Source organism: Astatotilapia calliptera, chromosome 13 (genome assembly GCF_964374335.1).
Source record: "Astatotilapia calliptera chromosome 13, fAstCal68.1, whole genome shotgun sequence".
NCBI classification, from domain to species: Eukaryota; Metazoa; Chordata; class Actinopteri; order Cichliformes; family Cichlidae; genus Astatotilapia; species Astatotilapia calliptera.
Window position 1 is genome coordinate 30,491,671 of NC_137434.1, and position 26,115 is coordinate 30,517,785.

Consider the following 26,115-nt stretch of genomic DNA (forward strand, 5'->3'; position numbering starts at 1 on the left):
TTCTCCTTTTACTCTTAGCACGCAACCCTTTTTCCTTCTGCCTTCCCCGATTTTTCTCCTTTCAGTTTTTTTTTCTTTTTTCTGTTAACCTCGGACCCCTTTCTCCACATACCCATTCCCCCCCCCCCCTCTCCATCTCATCTCTCCCAGCCAGCCATGTCTCTGTTCAGCAATGATTTATTGATGATGGTGCTTTCTGTAGTGGAAACATCAGTGCTAGCCCAGAAAGTCTTTACCTGAGTTTTTTGGTTGTATAATGTTGGCGTTGGTGAGGAGTCACTCTGATCCACACACTGATGCACTGTCCTATTTTAACTACGGCTCAAAAGTTACAGAAACCTTCATCTGACTCCATGAAAACACAAGTAATTGGAATATTAATGTCTTTATCACTTCAAATGTTATCAAACAGATTGACAGGCTTGAGATCCTGTGAGAGAGAGAACCACCTAACTGCTTCCTCTCTGCGTGCGGCGCTTGGAGCTCTGATTTGGCTCGCTGTTCTGTGGTAGGAGTAAACTGGCACCAGTGGAGCAGCGTCTACTGGATATGGCACGGTGCTAATCTAAATCTCTCTTGTCCTGTACAAACCTCCCACTTTGATACCAAAGCTCCCAAAACATCTCATTTCCTCCATCGCGTGTGACGGTTGTCATTAAGTGCTCCCACAGCTTTTATTCTACGTCTCACAAAGATTTCTCATCCTGTTCATGACATTTTGCTTTTTTACTCTTACGCTTTCTGACGTCTGCAGATTTGTCTTTTCCTGTTTATAACGTGGTTGGAGATATTGGTGTTCCTCTGCACTTCTGGCCAGAGGCCAGCTTCCTGTAAATATTCCCTGTGTTTTGTGGGTCCCATTTATTGAAGCTGCCAGTTGAAGGCCTGTTTATCAAACACGAGTCTGATGTACTGTCCTCTTTCAGCTCTCCACCAGGACCTCCCACTTCTTCTTCTGCTTCTGCTTCAGGAAAGTTTGTAATTATCCAACAAAATGTGAGCAAAATGTCTCTTTTGTTGGCAGTTTCCCACTTCATCACTCAGAACACAAACACTGACAGACTTCAGAAGAGAGACGTTTTGTTCCCATTAAACTGCCCGTCACATGTTGATGCTCCAAAACCACAACTAGCCAAATGTATTGATTCCCCCCCCCCCTTTTTTTTTTTTTTTTTTCAATTTAACAATTTTTCGCTGTGCCAGTTTTACTTTAAAAAGAGACGTCCATTAAGTGTTAAGCCTCTCAACAAGATGAACTTGCATTGTGTAAAATGACTGAATCAATTAATTCTTCGGGTGAAAGAAGCAAACTTTGACGTTTGAGCGTCTCCTGTTCAGACCAGGCTGTGTCTGACGCCTGTTCTGTGCTTCTCCATAAAGAAGCAGCTGTAGTAATAAAGCATGTTTGAGTCCAGAAATGGAAATAAACTGGAAATTTCAGCTTTGTTGCGTAGGTTGCCTGTGAAATTTCCCAGCTACTAATATACGTTTAGAATGAATCATGTTAATTCACAGTGAATATATGGAAGATTAATGCTCCTGTTCCTGTTCTGTAGGTGGATACAGGCCAGCACAAGTACATTTTAAGATCAGTTAAAGGCTCCGGTTTCCTGTGTGTCACATGCAGAGCAGACATTGTGCTGTTGAGATAAATGTTGTAACAGTTATGACATCAAAGAGGTTTCTGAGGTGTATCAACCGCTTAGTGTCCTGTTTTTATAGTGAGTGAGTACACGGTCTGAACGTGGCGCTCTGGTGTACATTCATGTGTACGACATGTAGCAATGACCACATCTCTGCGTCTCGCCATCTGATCTGCTTCTCTTGGCGCTTGATTCATTGTCTCTGGTACATTTTTGTTCTCCACACGTTCCCTCTATCGTCTCATCTCTGCGCCTCTACTTCTCTTGTACACATTTCATCTCGCTGACTTTCTCCACACATTCCAATTACACGTTCGTTCTGTCGCTTATCGCGGCTCCTCTGCTCGTCTCCTCTTCTTTCACGCTTTCCTCCCCGCTCTCTCTTACACTCGCTCCAGCTTCATCGTCTGCGTTCTTCACATATTTTATCTCTGCTTTCGTACTTGGCGGTCTGCGTTCCCTTCCTTCCTTCAATTTATTAAAAAAAAAAAGTCCAGTGAGTCACTGGTGACTCCATGTTGTGACCTTCTTTCTGCTTTCAAAATGGAGCGTTTTCATCTCATCCGCCACGCCCACTCCTCCTCTCAGGTCAGCCTCATCCCAAACGAGAGTGAGTCAGAATTGATTCACTAAAAAAAAGTATATGTTCAGGGATTTGTTGTGCTGGAGATTATGCAGGCGCATCATATCTGAGAACGCTGTTTTTAGAAACGCACAGCACACATTTGTCTGTTTTCTGTTCCTTTGTGGGCTCCAATGAAGCACAGCGTGGAACCCGTTATAGCCACCCCGACCATGAATACTACACGGACATGATCCCTCATTGACTTCCCAGCCTCGTAATGGGTGTAGTTGGTTTTGCTTGTAGCCACAAAGGCCCTTTGAAATAAAGCAGCCAGTACAGATGTTCCTTCCTTCACTCTGCCAGAACTGAGGTTTGTGCTGCAGTACACATCAGGCAGTTGGTCTCATTCGGTAAGGCTGGAGTTGTTTGTGATAAGATACAAAATATGCTGATTATTAAGTTAAGGCCACCTGGGTTGGCTGGAAGACTGTTTACTTAGCCTAGCAGGGCGAAGGACACTGTCTCAGCTGAACTGTGGACACGCACACACATACATGTACACTGATATGCACACACTCATCCCCCCTCCCTTTCCAAACGCCTTCGATGCTTGTTCCCTCCTGGGAACACGGCGGGTCTGAGCCCGTGCTGGAATGGTAGCGCTGGGCAGGATGGCTGCTGTGTTTGCTTCGGATGACTCCTCACCCCCCACCCGACCCTGTGGCTTGTCACATGTTCCATAATGTTGTGCTGTGGACATTTATGTGCTTTTTTTGTGCAGAGGAGGTTTTTTTTGTTTCCTGTTCTCATGCTGTCCTCCCAGGAGCCCAGCATGAGTAGAGGTCTCTTTTTTTTCCTCTTGTACTTTCCCATTGTAGTGTATATTTCAGTGTTTGTTTTCTGTAACGCTACCGATCTCCGACCTGTATCCCCATGTGATGTCTGTGTTGTGTGTGTGTAAGGCTGGGGGGGGGGGGGGGGGCAACCTGCACATGGCGAATAAAGCCTTGATTGATTATTAATTGTAAAATATGGCCAAGTATTTGCAATTTATAAAGATGACAATTAGTATAACACCGGTTTAAGGTTGGCGCATAAACGTTACATAAACGTCTAACTGTCTGCATTTTGGTCTGTGAAGAGAATCAAATGGGCATTTTTGATTAAACTCTACAACATTCAGTTTGTACGGCTTGTGTTGATATGGAGACAAAATTAATTTCAGGTTGAGTCAAGGCTGCCTCACAAAAATGCTCTGAAAAAACAGGAAATTTCAGGTTTGAGTCGGTGGATACAGCTCGTGTAAAATCACACTTTGGTTTGTGAAGTTTGATTAGAAAACCTGAGATGACTCGTTGGCTAACAACTTGGCAATCACCAATCATTCGCTAATGAGTATGACCTACATGGGGTGATGTAGCTCAGAGGTGGAGCAGGTCATCTGCTAACTGGAAGGTTGGTGGTTTGATCCCTGGCTGCTCCAGTCTGCATGCCAAATATCCTCGGGGAACATGCTAACCCCAACTTAAATGTCTGTTAGATCAAAAGCACTTACATAAAAAAAGCACAGCGAAAAGTGCTGGTGTGAATCGCTGAATGGGGGAAGTTTTGTTAAGAACTACATAAGAACCAAAGTTTACAAAATGGATTTAATGTTCTGTTCAGCATGATTAAAAAAACTGAACTCATAAGTTCGATCACCAGGAAAGTGTTTACTGAGGTCGGGGCTGTTTTCCTTGTGTTCACTACGAACCCGCGAGATTCTAAAGCCACGGAAATGAGAAATTCTTCAATGGCCAAGTGAATCACCTGATGTCAGCTTTTATAGCACGCTTTTCATTTACTGAATACAAAACTGAAGGCACAAAGAGCCACAAACACACAGGTGCAGTAAAGGTCTGGCCGAGCATCTCAAGGGAAGAAAACGGTGTTTGGTGATGTCCTTGGATTCTAAAGATTTATCCGGTTTGTCCAAGTTCAGCTTAAAGTTTAAAGTTCGCTCACATTTTGTTTGTGGTGTCTGTTTCCAAAAGCCTTTGGCGCCACGAACATTTGGCTGATCTCACATTCTTGTGCACCTGTGGACGTTTTCAGCTGTTCTGCTAGCTTAAGTCAAAGGCTGATGGCGTCCACTCGTTGGGTCTCCTTCAGCATCGAAACGATCGTCACTTAGTTTGATTTTTATTTCAGAGAAGTGGGCAGAGTGCAGATTGGGCCATTAGTCGAATCACTTGGACGTGCCTGAAAGGATAAAAGTAATCACTTAATTTGAAGTTAGGAAAGTTTTTTTTTTTTTAATCTTTACTCATTTTTAATGAACGTGTTCAAGACTTCTTTGTCATTGTTGTTTTTTCTTCTTGCCTCTAATTGGTGGCTGTATCAATGAAACACAGACTCTGTTCTCATACTCACCTTTATTTGATTGACCCAGTGGGAATTTGCATCAGTTTACATTCTGTATGTTACTCGTGTACACTTTGCACAGGCTGTAACCTGGTATTACGGCTATTTGGAACTGAAAGCGTTTCCAGCTTTTCAAAAGGTCCAAAGTTTCTTTTACAGGTGGAAAGAAACTTTAGCAAAAGTGGTTCAGACGAAACATTTGTGAATTTTGAATTTCAAACTGCAACTTACCAGATTTAGAAGTTGCAAATTGAATGCATCCATTCACCATTTACTCACAGCTCCATGCAATCATGTCATTCCACTCATCATCCTGTCATTAATACGCTGAAATCTGAGATGCTTCCTTTAATGAAACATTCTTGCAGGATAGTTGATTCATAGACTGATCCCTGGTAAAGTTGGGAACGACGGAGGAAAACAAACCCAGCTGTTATTCACACATTAGCAGAGGCTTCCCTCAAAAAGCGTATCGATCCAGAACTGAAGCGAACATCCAGGCGCTCATTTTTCTTTGTTTGCCGTAATGAAAGCTTTTCCACACACTGTTGACAGAAACTCATTGCTGACATCAGAATCTTGTTTGAAAGCGAACATTGAAGCTTAATTGGGTGTTTGGGAAACACCCAGGCATTATATTTTGACTGGTAGTAGTTGAGCTTGTCAGCTCTTTGAGTCCCTCTGCAAAGTAAATACGGCTAAATTGGAGCGTGTTTTCGCTTCTCGAGAAATATTCAGGCTGGTAAAAGTGTCATTTACCTCCTACCGAGGCCACCGGACAAAGCGTGTGAACATCTCGCTCTCGTCTGCATCGTATTAATGACCAAACCCATCTCGTCCATAGCGTCCTGTCATTATGAAACATTTTGGTGGTTATTTCTCCTCTGGTACGGATGACTCAGTGCACACTCAGTATTTTAACACTTTGTACGTGCCTTCATGTTGCTTGTGTGTGTGTTTGTGTTTAGGAGGAAGTGGAGGCAGAGAACAGGCGGAACACGAGAACCAAACTGACGCCAAAGCTGACCCCACACCGGGAAGAGGTGAGAACCACAGAGAGACAAACACACCCATGTGATGTGCAGACACACACTGAACATCACTAATTCATCATTTCGCAGATGTACCCACACACCGTGACATCAGTCTTACTCTGTGGAAAACACCTCAACTGTCAGACAGTTTTCCCATTTAAACGTCATTATCTGCACTCACCCAGAACTCTGACGCAGCCCTAACGAGAAGCTGTTTCGTACGTGCTAACTGTGCTTCGCTGTTCTTTGATCAGAGCTCCTCCCCAGCGGGTCGTCACGACTCCCAGATCAGCGTCCGCAGCAGGAAGGAAGGAACGCTGCAGAAGATCGGAGACTTCCTGCAGAGCTCCCCCACGCTGCTCGGCACTAAAGGTCAGCACGCGACTCGTTATTGTTGGTGACGTTAAACTCGAACTATCTTTGTTGAAGACGATCGTGGGACTGAAAAATGTTCTTTATTTCGAACATAAGACGGAGCAGCAGAAACCGATGCTGCGATTGACGAAAAGTGCGCTTAATGAGTTTTCTGTGCTGCACAAAAGTCACGTTTACAGAAAGTGCAGAAATCTGAAATGTTCAGGGCCTTTTTTGCAAAGAGGAAAGTTAAGATCACAGCAAAGTAAGTCTGTATAGAAAACTACAAAGCAAAGTGACTGCATTAAAGAGGGTTGGTATTCACATGATCCCACTTCCTCCCTTTACAGTCTGGGATAGATTTTGCTAGTTTGTCTCCTTCACTCTGTTCTGTGGTGCACTGCAGTCACTCCAGCAGTCAGACAGGCCCCAGGCACGCTGTCTTGCTCCTGACGCAGCCTTCTGGCTGTTTTTAATTGCCTGCGTGTAAGAACCCAGATGTGGCGGCTCTTGTCTGTGGAACAACTGAAAAGGTCAGCGTGTGGAATTGAGGCATTTTTAAAGGAGCCTGGTTCACTTACAGAACAGCCCAACCTGAAGTTTCTGGCGGTCGCCGGTGCTTTTATGCATTTTAATTTGTAATTCATCAGGATGCGAAAACATGAACGTGAGGACTGCAGTGGCCGAGCCTGCATCAGTCCATCAGGAGCTGTCCTTCGCTGATGCAATGTTTCAGAAATATAAAAGTGATGGTCTGAATGTCAAATATGATGGAGAAAAAAGGAACACTTTTAATTTCAGACCTTGCTGGATCTCACCACACACACACACACACACACACACACACACACACACACACACACACACACACACACACACACACACACACACACACCAGAACTTTCCCCACAGATACAGTAGATCCCCTCTGCTGCATTTTATTCATTCATCTGCAGTTATTTTTACTGAGAGTCCAGGAGGCAATCTTATCGGTCCAGATGGGTTTTAGGAATCTTCAAATTTAACTGTGAGTGTTGGGGGGGAGAAACGCAGGGCACACAAGGACAAACCTCAGAGCTCCTGCCGGAGTTATTTGGAAAAGCATTGCGCAGGTTTGACAGAGTAAAAGGGCAAGGGCAGTGAGTTTGGGACACTAATGATGGCTTAAAGGAGAGAGTTAAGACAGCCAACATATTGGAATCAACCAGAGTCTTCTCTGTTTTATCCTCAGGGACCCACAGTTTCACTCGGTCAATTAATTGTGGCCTCAGGGATCCAAGGCAAGGTTGCTGTCATCTGCAGCCATCTGACCCACCCTTCATCTCTCTTCTCACCTTCACTCGTCTTTTATCGTCCTTATTTTAATTCCTCCACTACTTCGCTCTAGCTTTCAGTCTCCTATTTCACCCTGCTCATCCTCGAATCGTGAATCCGTCTTCCTGCAGGAAGAGCTTCCTATTTAACCTGGAGAGTAACTCTAAGAGCCAGCGTTGGTTTACTGAGGCAAACAAGTTTTCATAATGGACCTAGCTTGTTTGTTTCAGCTGGATAAACACGCCGTCAGCTTTGGATTAATTTGTCTCCCGAGTCGTCTTCACTGATAATTCCTGTTTAAAGTTTTTAGGCTTTAAATCTGCGATTAAAATGATTTATACACGCACACTAAGCATTGTGATTAACGGGATGTAGTTAAGGATGCTGTTCAGCATGCTTCTGCTTTCCTCTAAAACTGTGTCTGCAGCCAAGAAGATGATGAGCCTGGTGAGCGGACGGGCCGGCACAGATGCAGCAGCCTCCTCTTCCTCCCTCAGTCTGAGAGCAAAGAAGAACAAAAGGAAACTCTACAGGCCCGAAATCTCCTCCCCCATCGACATGCCCGCGCACCCAGTGAGTCTCACAGCGTTTAGTGCAAACATGTCCGTATCAGCGCAGACTTACTTTTTATTCACACAAAGCTCCGAGGAACGTTTATTTTCCTTAACAAGTGCTGATCCCGGCCTTTTTCCTGGCTCGGAATGAGCTTTATATTCGTTTGAATATTCCGAATACTTTTGGCTCCAAAAGTTATTTTGCACTCTTTGAAATACGAGCACAGATGTGATGGAAATGCAGACCCTCAGCTTTAATTCAGAGGGTGCTACATTAACTGTTTAGTAGGGATGGGTATCGTTTAGGTTTTATCTGATACCGGTGCCAAATCGGTACTTTTGAAACGGTGCCGGTGCTCAAACGGTGCTCAAACCGGTGCTTAAAGAATGGAGAACACAAAATTGGTCCAAAAACCTCTCATGTTCAGCTGTTTTTTTGTAAAAAGATAACAATGTTAGCCTTTTCTGCAGCTATGGGGCATATATGGTATCACTCTTGGCTGGAAGCTTAATCAATGGAAAAAACACAAACTTTGTCCAAAAACCTCTCATGTTTAACTGTTTTCCACTTTTTCTTTGGTCATTTTAGCCTTTTTAGCCAGGGTGAAGGGAGCATCTGCCATCACACAAGAAGACAGCCGCATGTAGCTATGATGATGTTTGCTAGTTCACCTTACATGCATTAATGTAATAACGTGGTTAGTCTACTCAACGTAAATCACACAAGAACAACATTAAGCTACTCACGCAGAGAAGAACGGCTGCTGCTGCTATCAAATACGGCGCATTTCTCGGCTTTTAAAAAAACGCTATGCGTCTCCAGGTGTTTCATGAGATTCGAGGTGTTACCTCCTTTGACAGTATCACAGTATCAGCTTAAAGCACTTGTTGCTGCTGAGTTTGCATATTTTGCTGTGAAGTACAGCCAGACTTTTGACCGCTTCGCCTTGGACATTTTTAATCTGTAGCTCTGCTCTAACAGAACGTACGTACCTGGCCCCGCCTACTATTCTCGGAAACGTAAAATGATTGGCTAGAAGTGTATCACAGCTCAGGGAAAAAAAAGCACCGAAATAAAGCACCGAAATGTGCGCTGCTTTTCGGTCTGGTTACTACCGTTTATGTCAGAACCGGTGCCATCATGGCACCGGTACCCATCCCTACTGTTTAGTTATTGTTCATTTTTATACACAGCCCGTCATTTTCACAGGTCACAGGTAACCAACTGGACAATGGAGTCCAGTTGGTTACGGTCATGTGAGGCCTGTGTCATACTGGCATTTTCCAGCTGTTCACTGGAACTCTCAATATGAGGTTTAAAGAGACGGACCGACATCATCCTGAAAAAATAAACCAGCTCAGCAACAACTAAATGCCTGAAAGACCACAGGAGACATTTATAGAGTGATCACAGAATGATGTCTTTAGTATAAAACCATTGGTTCCACTCAGGAGGAGGAGGGGCAGATTAGACTTCACCCTTTCATCTGAGGGCTCTAATGTTTGGTCTCATTTCAGATCATCAGCAGAGAGCCGGAGGAGAAAGAGAGCGACCATCAGATCATCAAGAGGCGCCTTCGATCCAGGAAGGCCAAATAATTTAGTCCATTTGGAGGCGTGGCCCGCGCCCATGACCATTTCCAGGCTAAGCTAACAGCCTGCTGCTACTTAACCCAGACATGGTGGTGATTTCAGTATTTTCCTGACCGATTCAAGTATTTCAGCGTTAACTTACCGTAAACTTAAGTTTGAGTTTTTCTCAGTAAATACTTCACTTGTTAGATTTCTTTTGTGATTCTTAAGAATCAGAGATGGGGAGAAAAATACAGGCTAGCCAGTTAGCAGTTAGCAGGGAGGCTCAGCTGCAGGTGAGGGGGCAGCATCTGAAAACAAACTCAAAAATCATCAAATGTAAATAAATCTGTGTGACGCACTCAAGACTGACATTCCAATTTATTTTCTCAGCTGTTCGTTGTCTAAATGTTGACATTTACTATCAAGTGATTCTTTTCTGATAACTGTAAGCACTCTGACTTTTTTTAAAACCTTTACGTGCAATCTTTTGATACTGATGTGCTGGAGGTCCAGGTGCATTGATTTTTACTTTCTTTTACTTCTTTTTCTAGGACAGTTAAAGTTGACATAGTTGAGACATATTTAAATGTTACAAGTGGTTTTGTATTGACTTCATGTGCACGTTTGAAAGCTTCTGCACTTTATTTGAGATGAGGAGCAAATTGTGACCAAGTGTGAGAAAAAGTCCGTCTGGTGCTGCTGTGGTAGCCAATCGCCTTCCTGCAGTTAAAGTCATGACTGAGTGTTTTCCCCAGGATAAGTTTTCGGGACTTGTGCCTACCTTTAGTTCTCTTTAGATCACTACACTGAACACCCGACTTTTCTTCTTTTCTACACTACATTAAAAGTTTGTTTCAATCATAATATTCTGAGTTTTCTTTTTTATAACATCTCCTGTTTTGATATTATGTTGAAGATATTGTGGGGTCTTAACTTGAAGTGTAAAGCATCTAAAATAGTGCAATCTAAATAAACAGACAGAATAATGATACTGTTGGGATTATGGGAAGACTAGTGCATGTTTGTGATCCGTGCATGTTTGTGGTCGGATTAGGTTTAAAGTTGAAGTTTTCCAAACAGCAGCTTTTCAATCATCCAGGTAAGCTTTCCTTACCTGGATGATCGAACATGCATCAAGAAGCCATTTTCGGTCCAACTGCTGGTGATCATAGAGAATAAAGTTTGAGCAGATGTGACGGAGGAACCAAAGCCTGGACTTCACTGAACCAGATGGATGGACAGTGAAGGTTTGTCTATTACAGGCATTCATGTTTTTGAAATCGCACCACCTCTACACCAACAAGAAGCTCCTACAGTCCAAATACACTTTTTCTTTGCTTCTCTCTCCTCTGTGGTTTCACGGTTGATGACTTCGTTTTGGTGTGTCTGAAAGAGAAAACAGCATTTTCTCTTCCAGACACTTTTCAGCTCACAGACTGCTGTCCTGCCAAAATCCTTCAGCTCCGTTTTCAATGTCTTCATTAAAGACGTCTTTGTGAATTTATGGTCTTATTTGGTATTTTCATCTTTATTTTTTGGTACCGATTGGAGCCAGAAAAGAAGGCAGGCAGAGAATCCCAACTACATCTCGACAGCACCTCTCAGCCTGTAGGTTTCACCCCACATTTTTGGAGGACAAAAAGCAAAGTCCAGGCGTACTTCCAGTCTCATCTCCTTAACTGAGACACCTGATTCAACAGCAGTCTGTTTTCAGTCTGTTCTACATTTATTAGATTTCGTATGTTCCATTTTGTTTGTAATCTTTTGTAAACTTGTTCTAAGTGACCTTTTAAAGCGGCGCCGTAGTCCAAAACCCACAGTCGTGCCTCCACAGGACTCCATTACTCTGCAACATGCCGACAGTAATCACTCAGTGCACAAAAAATTAAGCAATAGATCAATCACCCACATAATTACAGACATTACAGAACCGCACCGAGGCACTCGAGCAACAAGAAGCAGTTCTGATTTTTGTCATTAATGTCACTTGGGGTGCGGAGGTGGGAGAACGAGCTCCACAGTTGTTGGTGTGTGGGCGACTGAGCTAAGAAGAAAATACTGCAAATAATTTCTCTTCTGTTCACTTTGACGCTCATTTGAAGACTTGGGATCAAATATGAACGTCAGTTTCAGTGGCCATCGTCTCCACGTTTACAACTTACACTGAATATAACAGTAAATCTGCTTCTTGTTTGCTGCTATAAACATTTTTAAATACTCTAGGAACAACAAGTAGGCCTGCAGAGCGAGAGCGAAGCGCTCTAATGGGGTGATATGGTACTACAAGGTCATTAAGATAAGATGGGGCCTGATTATTTAAGACCTTGTATGTGAGGAGCAGGATTTTGAATTCTGGATTTAACAGGAAGCCAATGAAGGGAAGCCAAAACAGGAGAAATCTGCTCTTTCTAGTCCCTGTCAGGACTCTTGCTGCAGCATTTTGGATCAGCTGAAGGCTTTTCAGGGAGTTTTCAGGACGTCCTGATAATAATGAATTGCAGTAGTCCAGCCTGGAAGTAATAAATGCATGAACTAGTTTTTCAGCATCACTCTGAGACAGGATATTTCTAACTTTAGAGATGTTGCGCAAATGGAAGAACGCAGTCTTACATATTTGTTCAATATGTGCATTGAAGGACATGTCCTGGTCAGAAATGACTCCAAGGTTCCTCACAGTGTTACTGGAGGCCAAGGTAATGCCATCCAGAGTAAGAATCTGGTTAGATATCATGTTTCTAAGCTTTTCAGGGCCGAGTACAATAACCTCAGTTTGATCTGAATTAAGAAGCAGAAAGTTAGCGGCCATCCAGGTCTTTATGTCTTTAAGACATTCCTGCAGTTTAACTCATTGGTGTGTGTTATCTGGCTTCATGGACAGATAGAGCTGCGTGTCATCAGCATAGCAGTGTAAATGTATGCTATGTCTTCTAATGATGCTGCCTAAGGGAAGCATGTATAATGTAAACAGAATTGGTCCTAGCACTGAACCCTGTGGAACTCCATAATTAACCTCAGTGTGTGAAGAGGACTCTCCATTTACATGCACAAACTGGAGTCTATTAGATAGATATGATACAAACCACTGCAGCACAGTACCTGTAATACCTACAGCATGTTCTAATCGCTCTAATAGGATATTATGGTCGACAGTATCGAACGCTGCACTGAGGTCTAGCAGGACAAGCACAGAGATGAGTCCACTGTCAGAGGCCATAAGAAGATCATTTGTAACCTTCACTAAAGCTGTTTCTGTGCTGCGCTGAGCTCTGAAACCTGACTGAAACTCTTCAAATAAACCATTCCTCTGCAGATGATCTGTTAGCTGTTTGACAACTACTCTTTCAAGGATGTTTGATATGAAAGGAAGGTTGGAGATTGGCCTATAATTATCTAAGACTGCTGGGTCTAGAGATGCTTTTTGAGTAAAGGTTTAACTACAGTCAGCTTGAAGGCCTGTGGTACATAGCTGATTATTAGAGATAGGTTGATCATATTTAAGATTGAAGCATTAATTAATGGCAGGACTTCTTTGAGCAGTTTTGCAGGAATGGGGTCTAAAAGACACGTTGATGGTTTGGAGGAAGTAGAATTCCAGCACTTTTGATGTTTTTTGATTCCATAATTTTTTGTTAATACATAATTTGGTCAGACAAATGTCAGCATAGATTTCAAAAAGATTTTAAACTTAGATTCATTCATCAAGATCTGATGTGTGCTTTGAGTGCTTCTCTTGTGGGGTGAATTTGATGCATATTAAGTAACAGGTCATCTCTAAGAAAAGTTCTAACGCGTTACTTTTGGTCAGGCTCATCCCCACAGGAGGGAGAGGCTTTTAAAGCAGTAAAAGGGTCCAACACACGGCTCTGACTACACGCCTTCCTTACAGCATCAAACAAAACCTTTTTCTTTTGTGATGTGAGCCAAGAAACAAGCAAAATGTGACTATTTTATCCTTGTGGGATAAGCAGTCTGTGATCTCTCTTTCAGAATACATTCACTCGATTTGGGATTTGATGCTCTCCACCAAACCGTTTTCTTTTAAATGTTGAAGTTCACTCAAATCTGTGCTCGGCGCTCTCCGAACATGTCATGCTACAGTCCGATCAGGAGCTATTTGTCTCATGTCCAGTGTGCAACATTAACATTCTGACCCAGAGGTGTCTGTAAAAGTAAACAGGGCTTCAAATGGGGGGGGGGGGGGGGGGGATTGTCAGCCAGGACATTTGAAAGCCTGCGGGCAGACTACTGCAGAGATTTCTACAGTACACTCACCCAGAATGTCACTTTAAGGTTCAGGTTCACTTTGAAATGTTTGCCTGGTGATTGAAGTGGAGAAAGCTTTGCAGGGTAACTCTCAGTAAGTGGACATCTTCAGGGGACATGATGTTTTTCCAGAGGCTGGACAATCATCAGTGCCTCTCTGCTCAAGGACCTCCTCCAGGATACATACAGGGCAAAAACAAAAATAATTGTGATGTAAACAACAGACACACAAAAGGAAAGAGAGAGAAAGGAGTTTCAGAAGTGGCTTCTTTCCTCTCTCTTCCACACTAAGCCTGTCCGGAGAGAGAATAGCCCAGGTTATTTTTGAGAAGCGACAGCGTATTGATTTCCCTTAAGCGCGTCACGTGCAGGTAATCAAAAAGTGACTGTGGTGAAATGAGGACTCCCTCCCTGAAAGCTTTGAGCTTTTTAAACGTGGCTGTGCAGAATGAGCAGAGGGGTTGTAATTTTGTTTGGATCTGCTCATGTGATGAAAAAAAAATTGACATCTCCACAATAATAAAGTCCTCTTATGTAGCCTGAAGCTGAGTGTTGCCATAGACACTGCCTTAGCTTTTTAACACCAGACATCACGAGTGGATCCGACTGTGAAACTGAGGGAGCCAGCGTCCACGTCACGCACAAGTCTTTGACTATTTTACCTGAATTTGAATTTTTAAGTCATACTCTCACTTCTGTATATCACTGAGCTTACTGTAAGTATTACAGCGTCACTGTAAAAGGGTTCAAGTTCCAGCACTGGCAGCTTCACGTTCCAGGAACACAAGCTGAACCGTTGCACAAACACTCCTCACTGAGGTGATGATTTAAGATTTTATAGGTTTAGCTTTGGAGCTCCGACATGCTTATTTATACAGTGTTAAATATTGAGGGGGGGGGGAGCTGTGAAATGAATTTGGAAGCAAAGAGAGGTGTTGCTCACACACACACACACTGTAAGTGTGTGTTTTCCAGATCTGCTCCTGCTGACGTCAGAGATGTTCGGGCCATTCGTCCAAACACTGACAGTGTTACTAGCTCACAGCGGTGAGGTGGTAGGGGGCAGATTATCTGTGGGTGTGTTATTGTGTGTTTGTAATGGCTTTGCACCCACAAGCTTTCACGCAGAGAGCTTTCCAACAACACGAGTGGTTCAAGCAGCAGGCAGCGACGGACAAGTTAGACTCCAAAACCGAGCGCGATTCCGTCTTCTTTCTTCCTCAGTTGTGCGAGCTGCCGGGGACGGGAGTTTGGAGGAGCGTCAGTCTCTTGAGTTTCATTTCTGTCAAACCTGAGTGGCCTCCATCTTTGCCTCCAACATACAGAGGCTGGAGCACCTCCACCTCCAACACAGAAATCAATAAGAAAGAAAAGTTACTGTAAGAACAGATGGATTTGCAATCTAAACTGCAGCTGAATTTAAATGTGAAATTCACTCGATGCCATGTTGGATATTATCCAGTGACAGTCTGTGAACATGCACCAGAAACATGGATGTGAGGATGATTTGACCAACATGTTTTTGGAGTTTGTGCTCTGACTACAGCTGAAAGGGAAAAAATTAAGGTTAAAATCTAAATCATGCACACATTTAATCAGAATTAAAATTTCTTTAAAATATCTGACTGAGAAAGTTTGGAAAAGAACATCTCACTTAAGACAGTAAGGGCATCATATCAGAGTTCATGTTTCTATCCTGTTCAGAGAGTTCACAGCATAAAGTCAATGCAGGCATGACGTGAAAATCTCCCACAGGACCAGAAGTTTAGAGTGAATGAAGCTAAAGAAGAGTGATTCAGTGTTTGGCAGAAAGAATGAAACATTTTGGGAAAAGAAAAGATTTTCTCTCAAGTAATTTTATTAGCCGGCTAATTGTTTCTACTTGGTTTGTATCCAGGGAGACAAATAATAAGAACAAAAAGCATAAAAGCTTTCCAAAACAAACAGTTCCAGAATAAAAACTTCAAATTTGAATTTTATTCAATCTGCATTGGAGAAAATAATTGCTTTAAGAAACAAAGAAACAAACAGTCTAAAGTTTTTATGGTAGTTTAATTTTAACGGAGCCGCAGAATATCAACCAAAGGTCCAGAAAAATAGAAACACATTACACAAAAGTCCCAAATTGATTTGGAGGTCTGGAGAAATCTCTGTGCACAAGCAGTAAGGCCAAAAATCACTAGTGCATGCCCTCAAGTGACACTGCATTAAATACAGATGTGATTCTGTGCTGGAGATCAGTGCATGGGAACACGTCCAGAAATCACCATATTGTAAAGAAGCAGCCATATATGAACACGATCCAGAAACACTTCTCCAGACCGAAGCTCGTTTAAAATGGGCTGAGGCAAAGTGGAAAACTGCTCTGTGATCACATGAATGGAAATTTGAAATTCGCTTAGGAGGAGAGGCTCTGGTACTAAGTTCAAAAGCCTGCATCTGTAATGGTAGGGGAGTGTCAGCGTGCACATCTGGAAAGACTCCATCAGTGCTGAAAGGTTCAATTCAGTTTCTTTCTTTCTTTTTGTTATACAGTTTATCAAATTTGTGTTTTGCATTGTTATTCTTATTAATGCCACACTGCTGAGCCTTTGATAGTGGCTGACTGCTAGTATACTTAAATATGTAAATACGTCAGGTGTTCATCTGTCAGATGAATCCTATTAGTCCTTTGCTTGAATGTTGGGATGATTGAGGTATTTTCTCTGTGCATAAACAAAGACATCTCAAGGAGCTGATGAAGGTTGAATCCACCAAAATGTTGTAATATGATAAGAAAATAGCAACAATGAATGAAACAGTGTGCAGCTGATTTATAGCCATAATATATATAAAATCAACTGATTAGTCAAAATAATTCACAAGATTGAGATTGAATCTGTTTCTGACAGAAACACATATTTAAAACAAAACAAAGTATTATGCTGGCAGATATTTTGTTACCACTTGTGGTTTCATTGTCAGTGGATGGCAGATTAATTTAGCCCAATAATCACAGCTGCAGTGGGAGATTCTGCACAAACACATTAAGATAATCATCAAGTCTTTCACTGCATGAAAAGTGGCGTTTCCGTCAGTAAGAGCACATTAAATTGCTGTACAAGGTCAGGCTAACAACTGCTAACAAGCAGAACTGTGGAAATGGTCACTGTGGTTACTTTAATCAGTTTTGCTATGCAGACAGAGGAGTCGCCCCCTGCTGGACACGAGAAAGAAAGAACATTTAATTCAAATTCAAATTCAAATTTTATTTGTCACACACACAACCATACACAGTATGACATGAGGTGAAATGCTTGTAGCTGTGCAATGCAATGCCCGACCATTAAATGACAGTGGTTTTACAGTATTTACAATTTACAGGTTATTACAAAATTTACAGATTTAACTTAGAAATTTACAGTAAAAATGTGCAAATAGCAGAAAGAGATTAAAAATTATAGGAAGTGTGCATGAAGAAAAACCAGAGTGCGTGTGGTGATGTGTGTGGGAGAGTCCAGTCCTACACCTGGTTCAGGGCCCGAATAGCCTGGGGGAAGAAGCTCCTCCTCATTCTCTCTGTTTTGGCCTTAAGGGAGCGGAAGCGCTTCCCAGACCTCAACAGTGAGAAGAGTCCATTGTTGGGATGGGATTTAAGGTCATTTCAAAAAGCAGTCAGTTTCCACAGATTAAGAATGGCATAAAATACAATTCTTGTGAGATAGAAACTCACTGTTTGTTAGGTACACCTGCTCAACTGTTTGTTAATGCACACATCTAATCAGCCACACACATTAGCAACTCAGTGTATATAAGCATGTAGACACGGTCAAGACTGCCTGCTAAAGTTCAAACTGCATGAGAAAATGGAAGTGAGGTGATTTACGTGACTGGATGGGCTGGCCTGAGTATTTTAGGCTGGGATTTTCCCATCTCTAGGATTTACAGAGGACGGTCTGAAGAAGAGAAATCATCCAGCAAGCAGCAGTTCACTGGGCAAAGTGCCTCGTTGATGCCAGAAGTCAGAGGAGAATGGCCATACTAATTCCAGCTGGAAGGCAACAGTAACTCAACAGCTAGAAACAGGAAACTGAGGCTACACTTTGCATGGACTCACCAAATCTTGACGAGAGGCGACTGGATAAACACTGCGTGGCCTGATGAGTCTCGATTTCAACATTCAGATGGTAGGGTCACAATTTGGTATGACGTGAAAGCACAAATCTATCCTGCCTAGGATCAAAGATTCACGCTGTGAGTGGTGGTTTAATAGTGTGGGTGATATCTTTCTGGCACACTGGGCCTGTTAGCACCAACTGAGCATAGTTTAAACACTGTGTACACAGTGTACCCATCATCTGATGGCTGCTCCCAGCAGACTAATGAGCCATGCCACAAAACTCAAATCATCTCCAACTGGTTTCTTAAACATGACAGTGGGTTCACTGTACTCTAATGCAGTTGTCAGTCATCAGATCTCAGTTCAACAGAGGATGTTTGGGAGGTGGTGGAATGGGAGATTCACATCATGGATGTGACCAACAAATCTGCAGCAACTGTTTGATGTCATCAGGTCAGCATGGGCCTAAATCTCAGAGGATTGTGTGCTCATGCAAGAATTAAGACAGCTAAAGAGGGTAAAAGGTTGTCCAGACCATTGCTAACATGGTGTGATTAATGAAGTGGGCAGTGGAAAAGTGGAGAGACAAACTTTAATCAAGATAATGTTGAGGACAAATGTTTTCAAATGTCTACAAAAGTTTAATTCTAAATCTTTATAAAAATGACATCAACAATCCATTTAACCTGGAGTTTTAATATGATATGATTTGTATAAAAGTGAACCAAATGCATTCTCTTGTTTTAAACTTGTTGATTTTAATGGGTTTTTTTTTATTTATAAGCTATAATATTACCCTAACCGATGCAGTGGTTTCTTCCTAAATCATCCAGCTCAGCTTCCTATTAATCATCTTTATATCCAACCAAATATCAATTCAGTTCATGTGCTGGTGGAGGAAAATAGCGATGCAGTCTACAGCGGCGATATGAACATTACTGTCATTTTTATAAGAGCACAAGAGTGCAACGGTACAGTGCAAACTGTGTCCAGAACAGAAACAACTGCCTTATTCTGCTAACATCCTCCACAACTTCAGCGCTTTGCAAGCATGCTAATGCATGTTAGCAATAAGCTAGCCAAACTTTCCTTGAAGGATGGCGGGCCTCTTCCTTAGACATAGGGTGAGGAGCTTGGCCATCCAGGAGTGGCTCAGAGTAGAGCCACTACCTGCTCCACATCAAAAGGAGCCAGTTGAGGTGGTTCATGCAACTGATAAGGATGCCTCCTGGGGGGCTCCTGGGTGAGCTGTTCTATGCATGTCCTACTGGGGGGAGGCCCTAGGGCAGATCCAGGACACGCTGGAGAAATTATATCGTTTGGCTGGCCTGAAAACGCTTTGGTGTTCCCTCAGACAAGCTGGAGGAAGTGGCCTGGGAAAGGAGGTCTGGGCTTCTCTGCTTAGACTGCTGCCCCCATGACCAGTTTTAAGAAGTGTTCTGTGTAATGTGTACAACACGTTACTTATTTTGAGTAGTGCCACCAACAGAGATCACAACAAGGACAGGAAATACATGCACAGACATCTGACCAAACAGGATCCAATTAATCTGCATAAATGGGCTGTCTTTGATATGCTGCCTAGCGATGGTTTGAGAATCGATAATGGAATTGGAGTCATTCAGTTCCCATCCCTACTAATATGCTCACTAAAATCATCCCCAACCAATCACAGCACATGGCCCCGCCCCTCCCTGAGCCTGGTTCTGCCGGAGGTTTCTTCCCGTTAAAAGGGAGTTTTTCCTTCCCACTGTCGCCAAAGTGCTTGTTCATAGGGGGTCATATGATAGTTGGGTTTTTCTCTTTATGTATTATTGTAGGGTCTACCTTACAATATGAAGCTCCTTTAGTCAACTGTTCTGATTTGTTGCTGTATAAATAAAACTGAATTGAATTGTTTTATTGTCCCATCTCTATTAGGAATAAGTTCACACACAAAACAGTGCCGGCACGCAGTTGCACAAATAATTTTCACATGCAAAACACAGATAAACTTGTCTTTTCTTTCCTCACCGATGCGTCTCAATTGTGGCGCTTCTGTTACTGAGTTAAAAGAGGATCTTCTTGTTTGTGATCTGCCAAATGAACTGAACATATTAAGGTTTAACCATGGATGCAGTATGCATTTCTATGCTTCAGTGTCACATTAGTGGTGGCAGAAACCCAGCAGAGTGCTTTGCTTTGTGTGCATCAGAAAGACTTCAATCCAAAGACATAATTAGGAGGAAGAATCATAATGACAGTACAATAGAAAGACAGAGAGAAAATGATAGCCGCACAGGGTAAATGGAGAGGAAAAAAGAAAAAAAGAACCAGGCAGAGCAGGGTAACAGAGAACTTACAGAACAAAGAAAAAATGAGACAAGAAGATGAGTGAAGGTGAGAATTCAAATAAGGACTTCCATCTCTAACTTGTTTTTTCCCCGCCTGAGAAGTCTTTGAGTGAACTGAGAGAAAGGGGAAGAAGTCATGTGTTCTGTGAATGATGGAGAGGGCGCCATGATGCAATTTTAGCACTCACTTCCCACACAGCTGGGCCCTTTTGTGCTGTCTGTACAGCTCTGCCTTCCTGTTCCCGCTTCGCATATACACAACAACATGGATGCGTGTGTGTCTTTCATAACTTTAGAACAAGCCGGATCATTATTCAGAGCCATACTTATTGATCAAATGTCCAAAGGCATGGGGATTCGCTTAAGTCATTTTCAGTGGTAAATTATCCTCAGACAACTGGGGGATTAAAACATCAATTCAGGATTTAGATGGACTTTAATTTTATATCAGAGTGACAGGAATTCAGTGACAAGAACTCAGACTACTGTCTTATATTTTAAGCCTATTTGTCATGATGGCATTTTATAGGTCTAACCTTTGTTGTAGAAACGTTAGAGAGAAAAGAACACACAACGACTCTCTGATAAATAACTGCATCAATGGAATTGCAAGCCAGTCTACAAAAAAAAAATCTAAGTTTTTCCAGCATGCATATATACCTTTTTTTTGTTAAGTTCATGTTACTGAAATAGGCTAACTGTAACAAATGTAACATAGTTTTAAAAAAAAAGATTTTCTATGGGTATATTTGAATTCTCGGGCAGCACGGTGGCATGGTGGTCAGCACTGTTGCCTCACAGCAAGAAGGTCCTGAGTTCAATTGGCCATCAGGGTCTTTCTGAGTGGAGTTTTCATGTTCTCCCCGTGTTTGTGTGGGTTCTCCCCGGGTACTCTGGCTTCCTCCCACCATCCAAATACATGCACTTTGTGGGGATAGGTAAATTGAAAAATCTAAATTGCCCATAGGTGTGAATGGTTGTCTGTCCCTGTGTGTTAGACTGGCGACCTGTCCAGTGTGTACCTCGCCTCTCGCCCTATGACAGCTGGGATAGGCTCCAGCACCCACCGCGACCCTGAAAAGGATAAGCAGATGGATATATTTGAATTCAACTGAACTGAAAAATTCTTGTTTTTCTTTATACACTTTTTGCAGGTGCACACTTCTTTTTCTAAGACAATGAGCATTCGATGTGATCAGTTTGCTGTATATAAACACACAGTTTTGGCTCGGTGTGAGTAATTATATCAGCACAAACAAACCAAACAATACTATGGCATGGGCATGTACCCGTATGGAGAACTCACTGGGTGGCTGGTTTGTTCCAGAGATTGATGAGGAAGGACACAATAAGCAAAAACATCACTGACTGCACTCAACCAGGCTGATGGTGAATAATCAGCGTGATGGTGATGACACCTTTGTGGGCCAAATATGGGAAACAACAAAGAGAAGTTTTTGGATGGCCAGTCATTGAGTTTAGTGTTTTACAGGTTTGGATGATGTGTTAAAATCTCCCAAACAGCCAGCACCAGTCCAGCATGTGGCATTTCGCTGCATTCACACTCACTCAAGAAATTTGTTTAAAAAAACAAAACAAAAAATGGCAAGCTGACAGCTGAGGATCAGATAAGTTATTAAATAAATAAAAGCATGCATGGTGTATTCAATGAGACTTGGAATTAGTGACCAAAACCCTAAATAAGCTATCTCACAGACTTCTGTAGTATCAGATATAAGAGTAGAGTCGCCCCCTGCTGGCCACTAGAATACAATAACGGTTTAATGGACTTTGGCACTTGAGTCTATGTTGTATATGTGGCTCTGAGACAGCTTTTGAAATGTTGTTAGACATGTGGATGAAGACTTCCACACAGATGCTTTGGTCCACAGTATGCAACATCAATCCATTTACAATGGCAGGTCTCCAGTGCACACAGCAGCATACAACTCTCAACTAAAGCTCAACATAACGAAAGCAAGGAACCAAAATCAGGTCTGAAGGCGTCATCAGTTCAAGGTTTAAGTTTGATGCTGATGCCTGTTCAGCGCCAGCATGTCAGCAGATTTACATTTATCTCAAAGCACTGCAGTCACTACGTATACAAGCAAAAAAAACAATGGTTTGGCTTTTCTGTTTTTATTATAAAAATGGGCTCGATTCAAAATGAACACAAAAATTGACATTAGCTTGAAGCTTCAGTCCAAAGGACCAACGGAAAGTGATTTTCCAGCCGCTGACAGAGAAGATTCCTGTGATTTCAGACACGCCATCTCAGATCTGAGACCTGATGTGAATCCATAAATTACCGGGAACCACGAGGTCAGTGAAGACCACTTCTTCCTGTCATCTTTTAACACAAACACGACACCGTGGCTCACTTTGGTTTGTGAGGTGGAAAAACATGGAGATTGCTTCGAGTATTTCACAGGGACTACTTTCCATATCAAGGAAAATTCTCCCACTGCAGGATTATAGTTTGTAGTTTACAGAACAGAGTGAAAATGTAATGTCCTAGATGAGGGACCCTCATCTGGGACTCTCCTCAGCTCTTACTGGAACAGTGGCGCGGCTGCCCCTCTGTTGGTCTTCCATGGTCTCTTGTGTTCTGGGGGCCTCTGGATGTCTGGAGTTTTGATCTCCTCCATACCTGCTTCACACCCCGGAGGACGGGGCTGTGCCCCCCCCCCCCCACACTCCCTAGCAGATCGTTACATGGAGAAACCTTTGGAATACAAGCGCGCTGATCCACACAGGTATGCACACGGGTGTTCACTGCTCGTAGACCCAAATTACACCTTTCTTGGCTGCTACTTCGAAGCACATCTGTCCTGCGTGCTGCACAACAACATTGAATATTTAGTATTTACTGCTGTTTACACTTGGCTAGATTAATGCGATGGTGTTGTGTTTAGTATGTTGCTTTGTTTTTTTTTTTTGTCTTTTTCTGCTTGTTTTCTATTCTTCTCTCAACAGGTGATCCAGGAGATTTTTATTTTTTTCTCCCCCCCTTTCTCACTGTCCCTCTCCCCTTCTGTTTTTCCTTTCCTTCCTCTTTCTTTCTCCCTTTCCTATCCCTCACTCATGTCTGTCCCGTCTGTAACATCTGAAAATAAAATATAATAAATAATAAAAACAAAGATCGACCAAATGGACCAATACGGCAATGCCACGATGATCCATTTGGCAAAGTAAATCCATTGGGTATCCTTGTTGGTCTTCAGACAACAATTCTGACGGCTAAAGAACCAAATGGGACAGGCGAAAAAAAAAAAAAAAAGAAAAAAAAAAAAGAAAATGTAATGTCCTTACGGAGCAATCGGCTTCGCAGGCAGCAGCCCAACACAAACACATATACAGCATGATGGAAAAGGACTCTGCGAGCCACTGAGGGAAAAAAACATGAGTATACTGGTAACTTTGAGAAAATCAAAGCTTTGACTTAGAAGTCAATTCAATTCAATTTTATTTATACAGCACCAAATCAGAACAGTTGACTAAAGGAGCTTTATTCTGTAAGGTAGACCCTTCAATAATACATACAGAGAAAAACCCAACAATCATATCACACCCTATGAGCAAGCACTTTGGCGACAGTGGGAAGGAAAAACTCCCTTTTAACAGGAAGAAACCTCCGGCAGAACCAGGCTCAGGGAGGGGCGGGGCCATGTGCTGTGATTGGTTGGGGTGAGAGAAGGAAGACAGGATACAGACATGCTGTGGAAGAGAGATTAATAGTCAACGTCTAACAGATGCTGAACAACATCCTTGAGATGTCCCACGTACCATAAAGAGATCTCCTGGGGCGACATGAGTTTGTTTCCATTTTTGAGACTGAAACCCCCCAAATTGACAAATCATAGAAAGAACACTGCAATCACTTCTGTTTTTAACAATAAAACACAGAAACAACTTTGAAGACAAGAACAGCTGCTTTGCCTTTTTTACACAGAGCATTAGTATTTACCAAACTGCACCTGCTGCATCACCTGTAATCAGACACGCAGAGATGGATTTCAGCTTTTTTGCCCTCGCTGTGGTTGATGCCAGATTTTGTGTGATTCATAAACTCTGGGAGTTATAATATAAGCAGCCCACATAGGCTATTGTAATTTTTATTCTACAACATTAAAATATATAAAATTTGTTCTGGTTTTGAGCCTTAAATCCATAAAGTTATAATTAAAAATTAGCTGCGGCTTTGTGTATCATTGTTTTCTGCTTCAGGCAACTTACAGCTATTTTTTTCCTGTTAACAAACGATTGTTCTCATGATGACCGGTGCTTCTGAAAGGGATAATAAATTAAAGAAAAAGATGTCACGTCTCACCTCAACCACAGCTGCTAGCACCAAATATGAGCCTGCGGGGTAATTATTTGCACAGTGCCGGATGTTATATTGTAAAACCTTTAAATAAACCAAACATGGTGACTCATTCGTATCTTTATACCCCACCGTGTCCTCTGCTCCTCTCGTCTTGCCCTGTCAAGAATTTATTTGCTGCATGTTTGAAACATGATATGGGATTTACAACATGTGCAGAGGAAGTGGAAGTAGGAGGCATGTTTTTATATATACAGAGGCATGATGTCAAAGGCTTAAAGAGAGTGTCACCCAAGGTTTTTAAAGGTACATTTGATACACTAAAAGCCTGTGTCAAAGAATATTTTTCCCCTCAAGTTGTTTCTACAGAGACCAAAGACATAAAATAAGAAAAGGCACTGGCTCTGACGTGGTCCTCTTCAAATGTAACCCACATTTTCAAACAGCAGGAGCAGAAAGATCACTTTATTTATCGGATTTTCAGTGAGTGACTTTGCTCCTGGAGTGTATCCAGCTCACCTCGATCCCTCACACAATAAACTCACTAAATAACTGGGAAAAAAGCCCCACGTCTTTACAAGAAGAATTTCAGGAAACACTTTCTTGCCAGCAGGTGCATGAGGGGATATACTGTTAGCTCGCTAACAAAGCAGAAGGAGCAAAGCGCAGCCTGGCTAAGTTCTCAGGCAACATTGAGAAGGAGGACGCTTTATTTCTGGCCCAGTACACATAAAAGGAATAACAGGAGCAGAAAAAAAAGACGAATCAATCATCCTAACCAGCCGCACCTCATACCTTCATCCACAGATATATTCAGTAGGAAACCACCTAAACATCCATATTACTGCCTGATCCTTTGGCCCATGAATCTTTTTCTACTCCTGTTTAATGACGGGAGCAGTCTAAGCAGACCCAGCAAACATGGTTAACACAGTAGCGTCATCTGTGCTACCAAGCATCATCTCATCCGGGTAACTTTGGGGTCAAACCTGGGTTTTCTGTAGTACGAGGGTGGATCACTTCTCCTTGGTAACTTATGCTGTGACCCTAACCTGCTCCGGACCAGGCGTGATCCAGATCGGCATGTGTGAAATCATTGATCGACCTACTGACCGACCAAGTCTGCAGAAAAATAAAGCCACCATTCCTCGAAGATCCATCGACCTTTGTGCATCCATAGCCGGAGGGTGGGAATGTTTTTTGTTTCCCAAATGAGCGTCAGGAAAAATACAGATTGTTTGAGGCAACTCGGTTCGTTTGTTCTACAAACAGCTTTTTGCACTTGTGCACTTTATATTAGTCGCACGCAGACTACATTTGTATTTATTATTTGCTTACTCTCAGACCATTAAACTCCATCAGTGCAGCAGCATAAAAATAAAATCTAAAACTATCTGAACATCCATTTAATGAAATACTTGATTAACACTCGATTAAACTAAAATGAATATAGTAGCTCTTTTCCAGTCTTACTGACCAAAACATTTAAAGCGAGCACACATTCATACAGCACCTTTAACACTAAACTGTAAAGTCCTTTCCTCTCACATCGATGATTCATCTGCAGCTGCTGTGTTACTTGAATTCTTTATTATGTTTAGAACCCCTTCATATTTTTCCAACTATCGTTCCCAATCAGCGACTGGTACAATAA

At 42.3% G+C, this 26,115-nt stretch overlaps 1 protein-coding gene across 6 annotated transcripts in view; it reads left to right on the forward strand.

Annotated features, from left to right (window-relative positions):
• kif20ba (kinesin family member 20Ba) overlaps window positions 1–10,306 on the forward strand; it is a 64,096-nt gene extending 53,790 nt beyond the window's left edge. For all 6 annotated transcript variants that reach the window (XM_026189918.2, XM_026189919.2, XM_080288182.1 and 3 more), the window contains 4 exons: window positions 5,580–5,654; window positions 5,900–6,017; window positions 7,741–7,886; window positions 9,386–10,306. In XM_026189918.2, the coding sequence (XP_026045703.2) occupies window positions 5,580–5,654; window positions 5,900–6,017; window positions 7,741–7,886; window positions 9,386–9,466 (420 nt within the window). In that variant the 3' untranslated portion in view covers window positions 9,467–10,306. The remainder of the gene's footprint in view (window positions 1–5,579; window positions 5,655–5,899; window positions 6,018–7,740; window positions 7,887–9,385) is intronic.
• The last annotated feature ends 15,809 nt before the right edge of the window (window positions 10,307–26,115 follow it).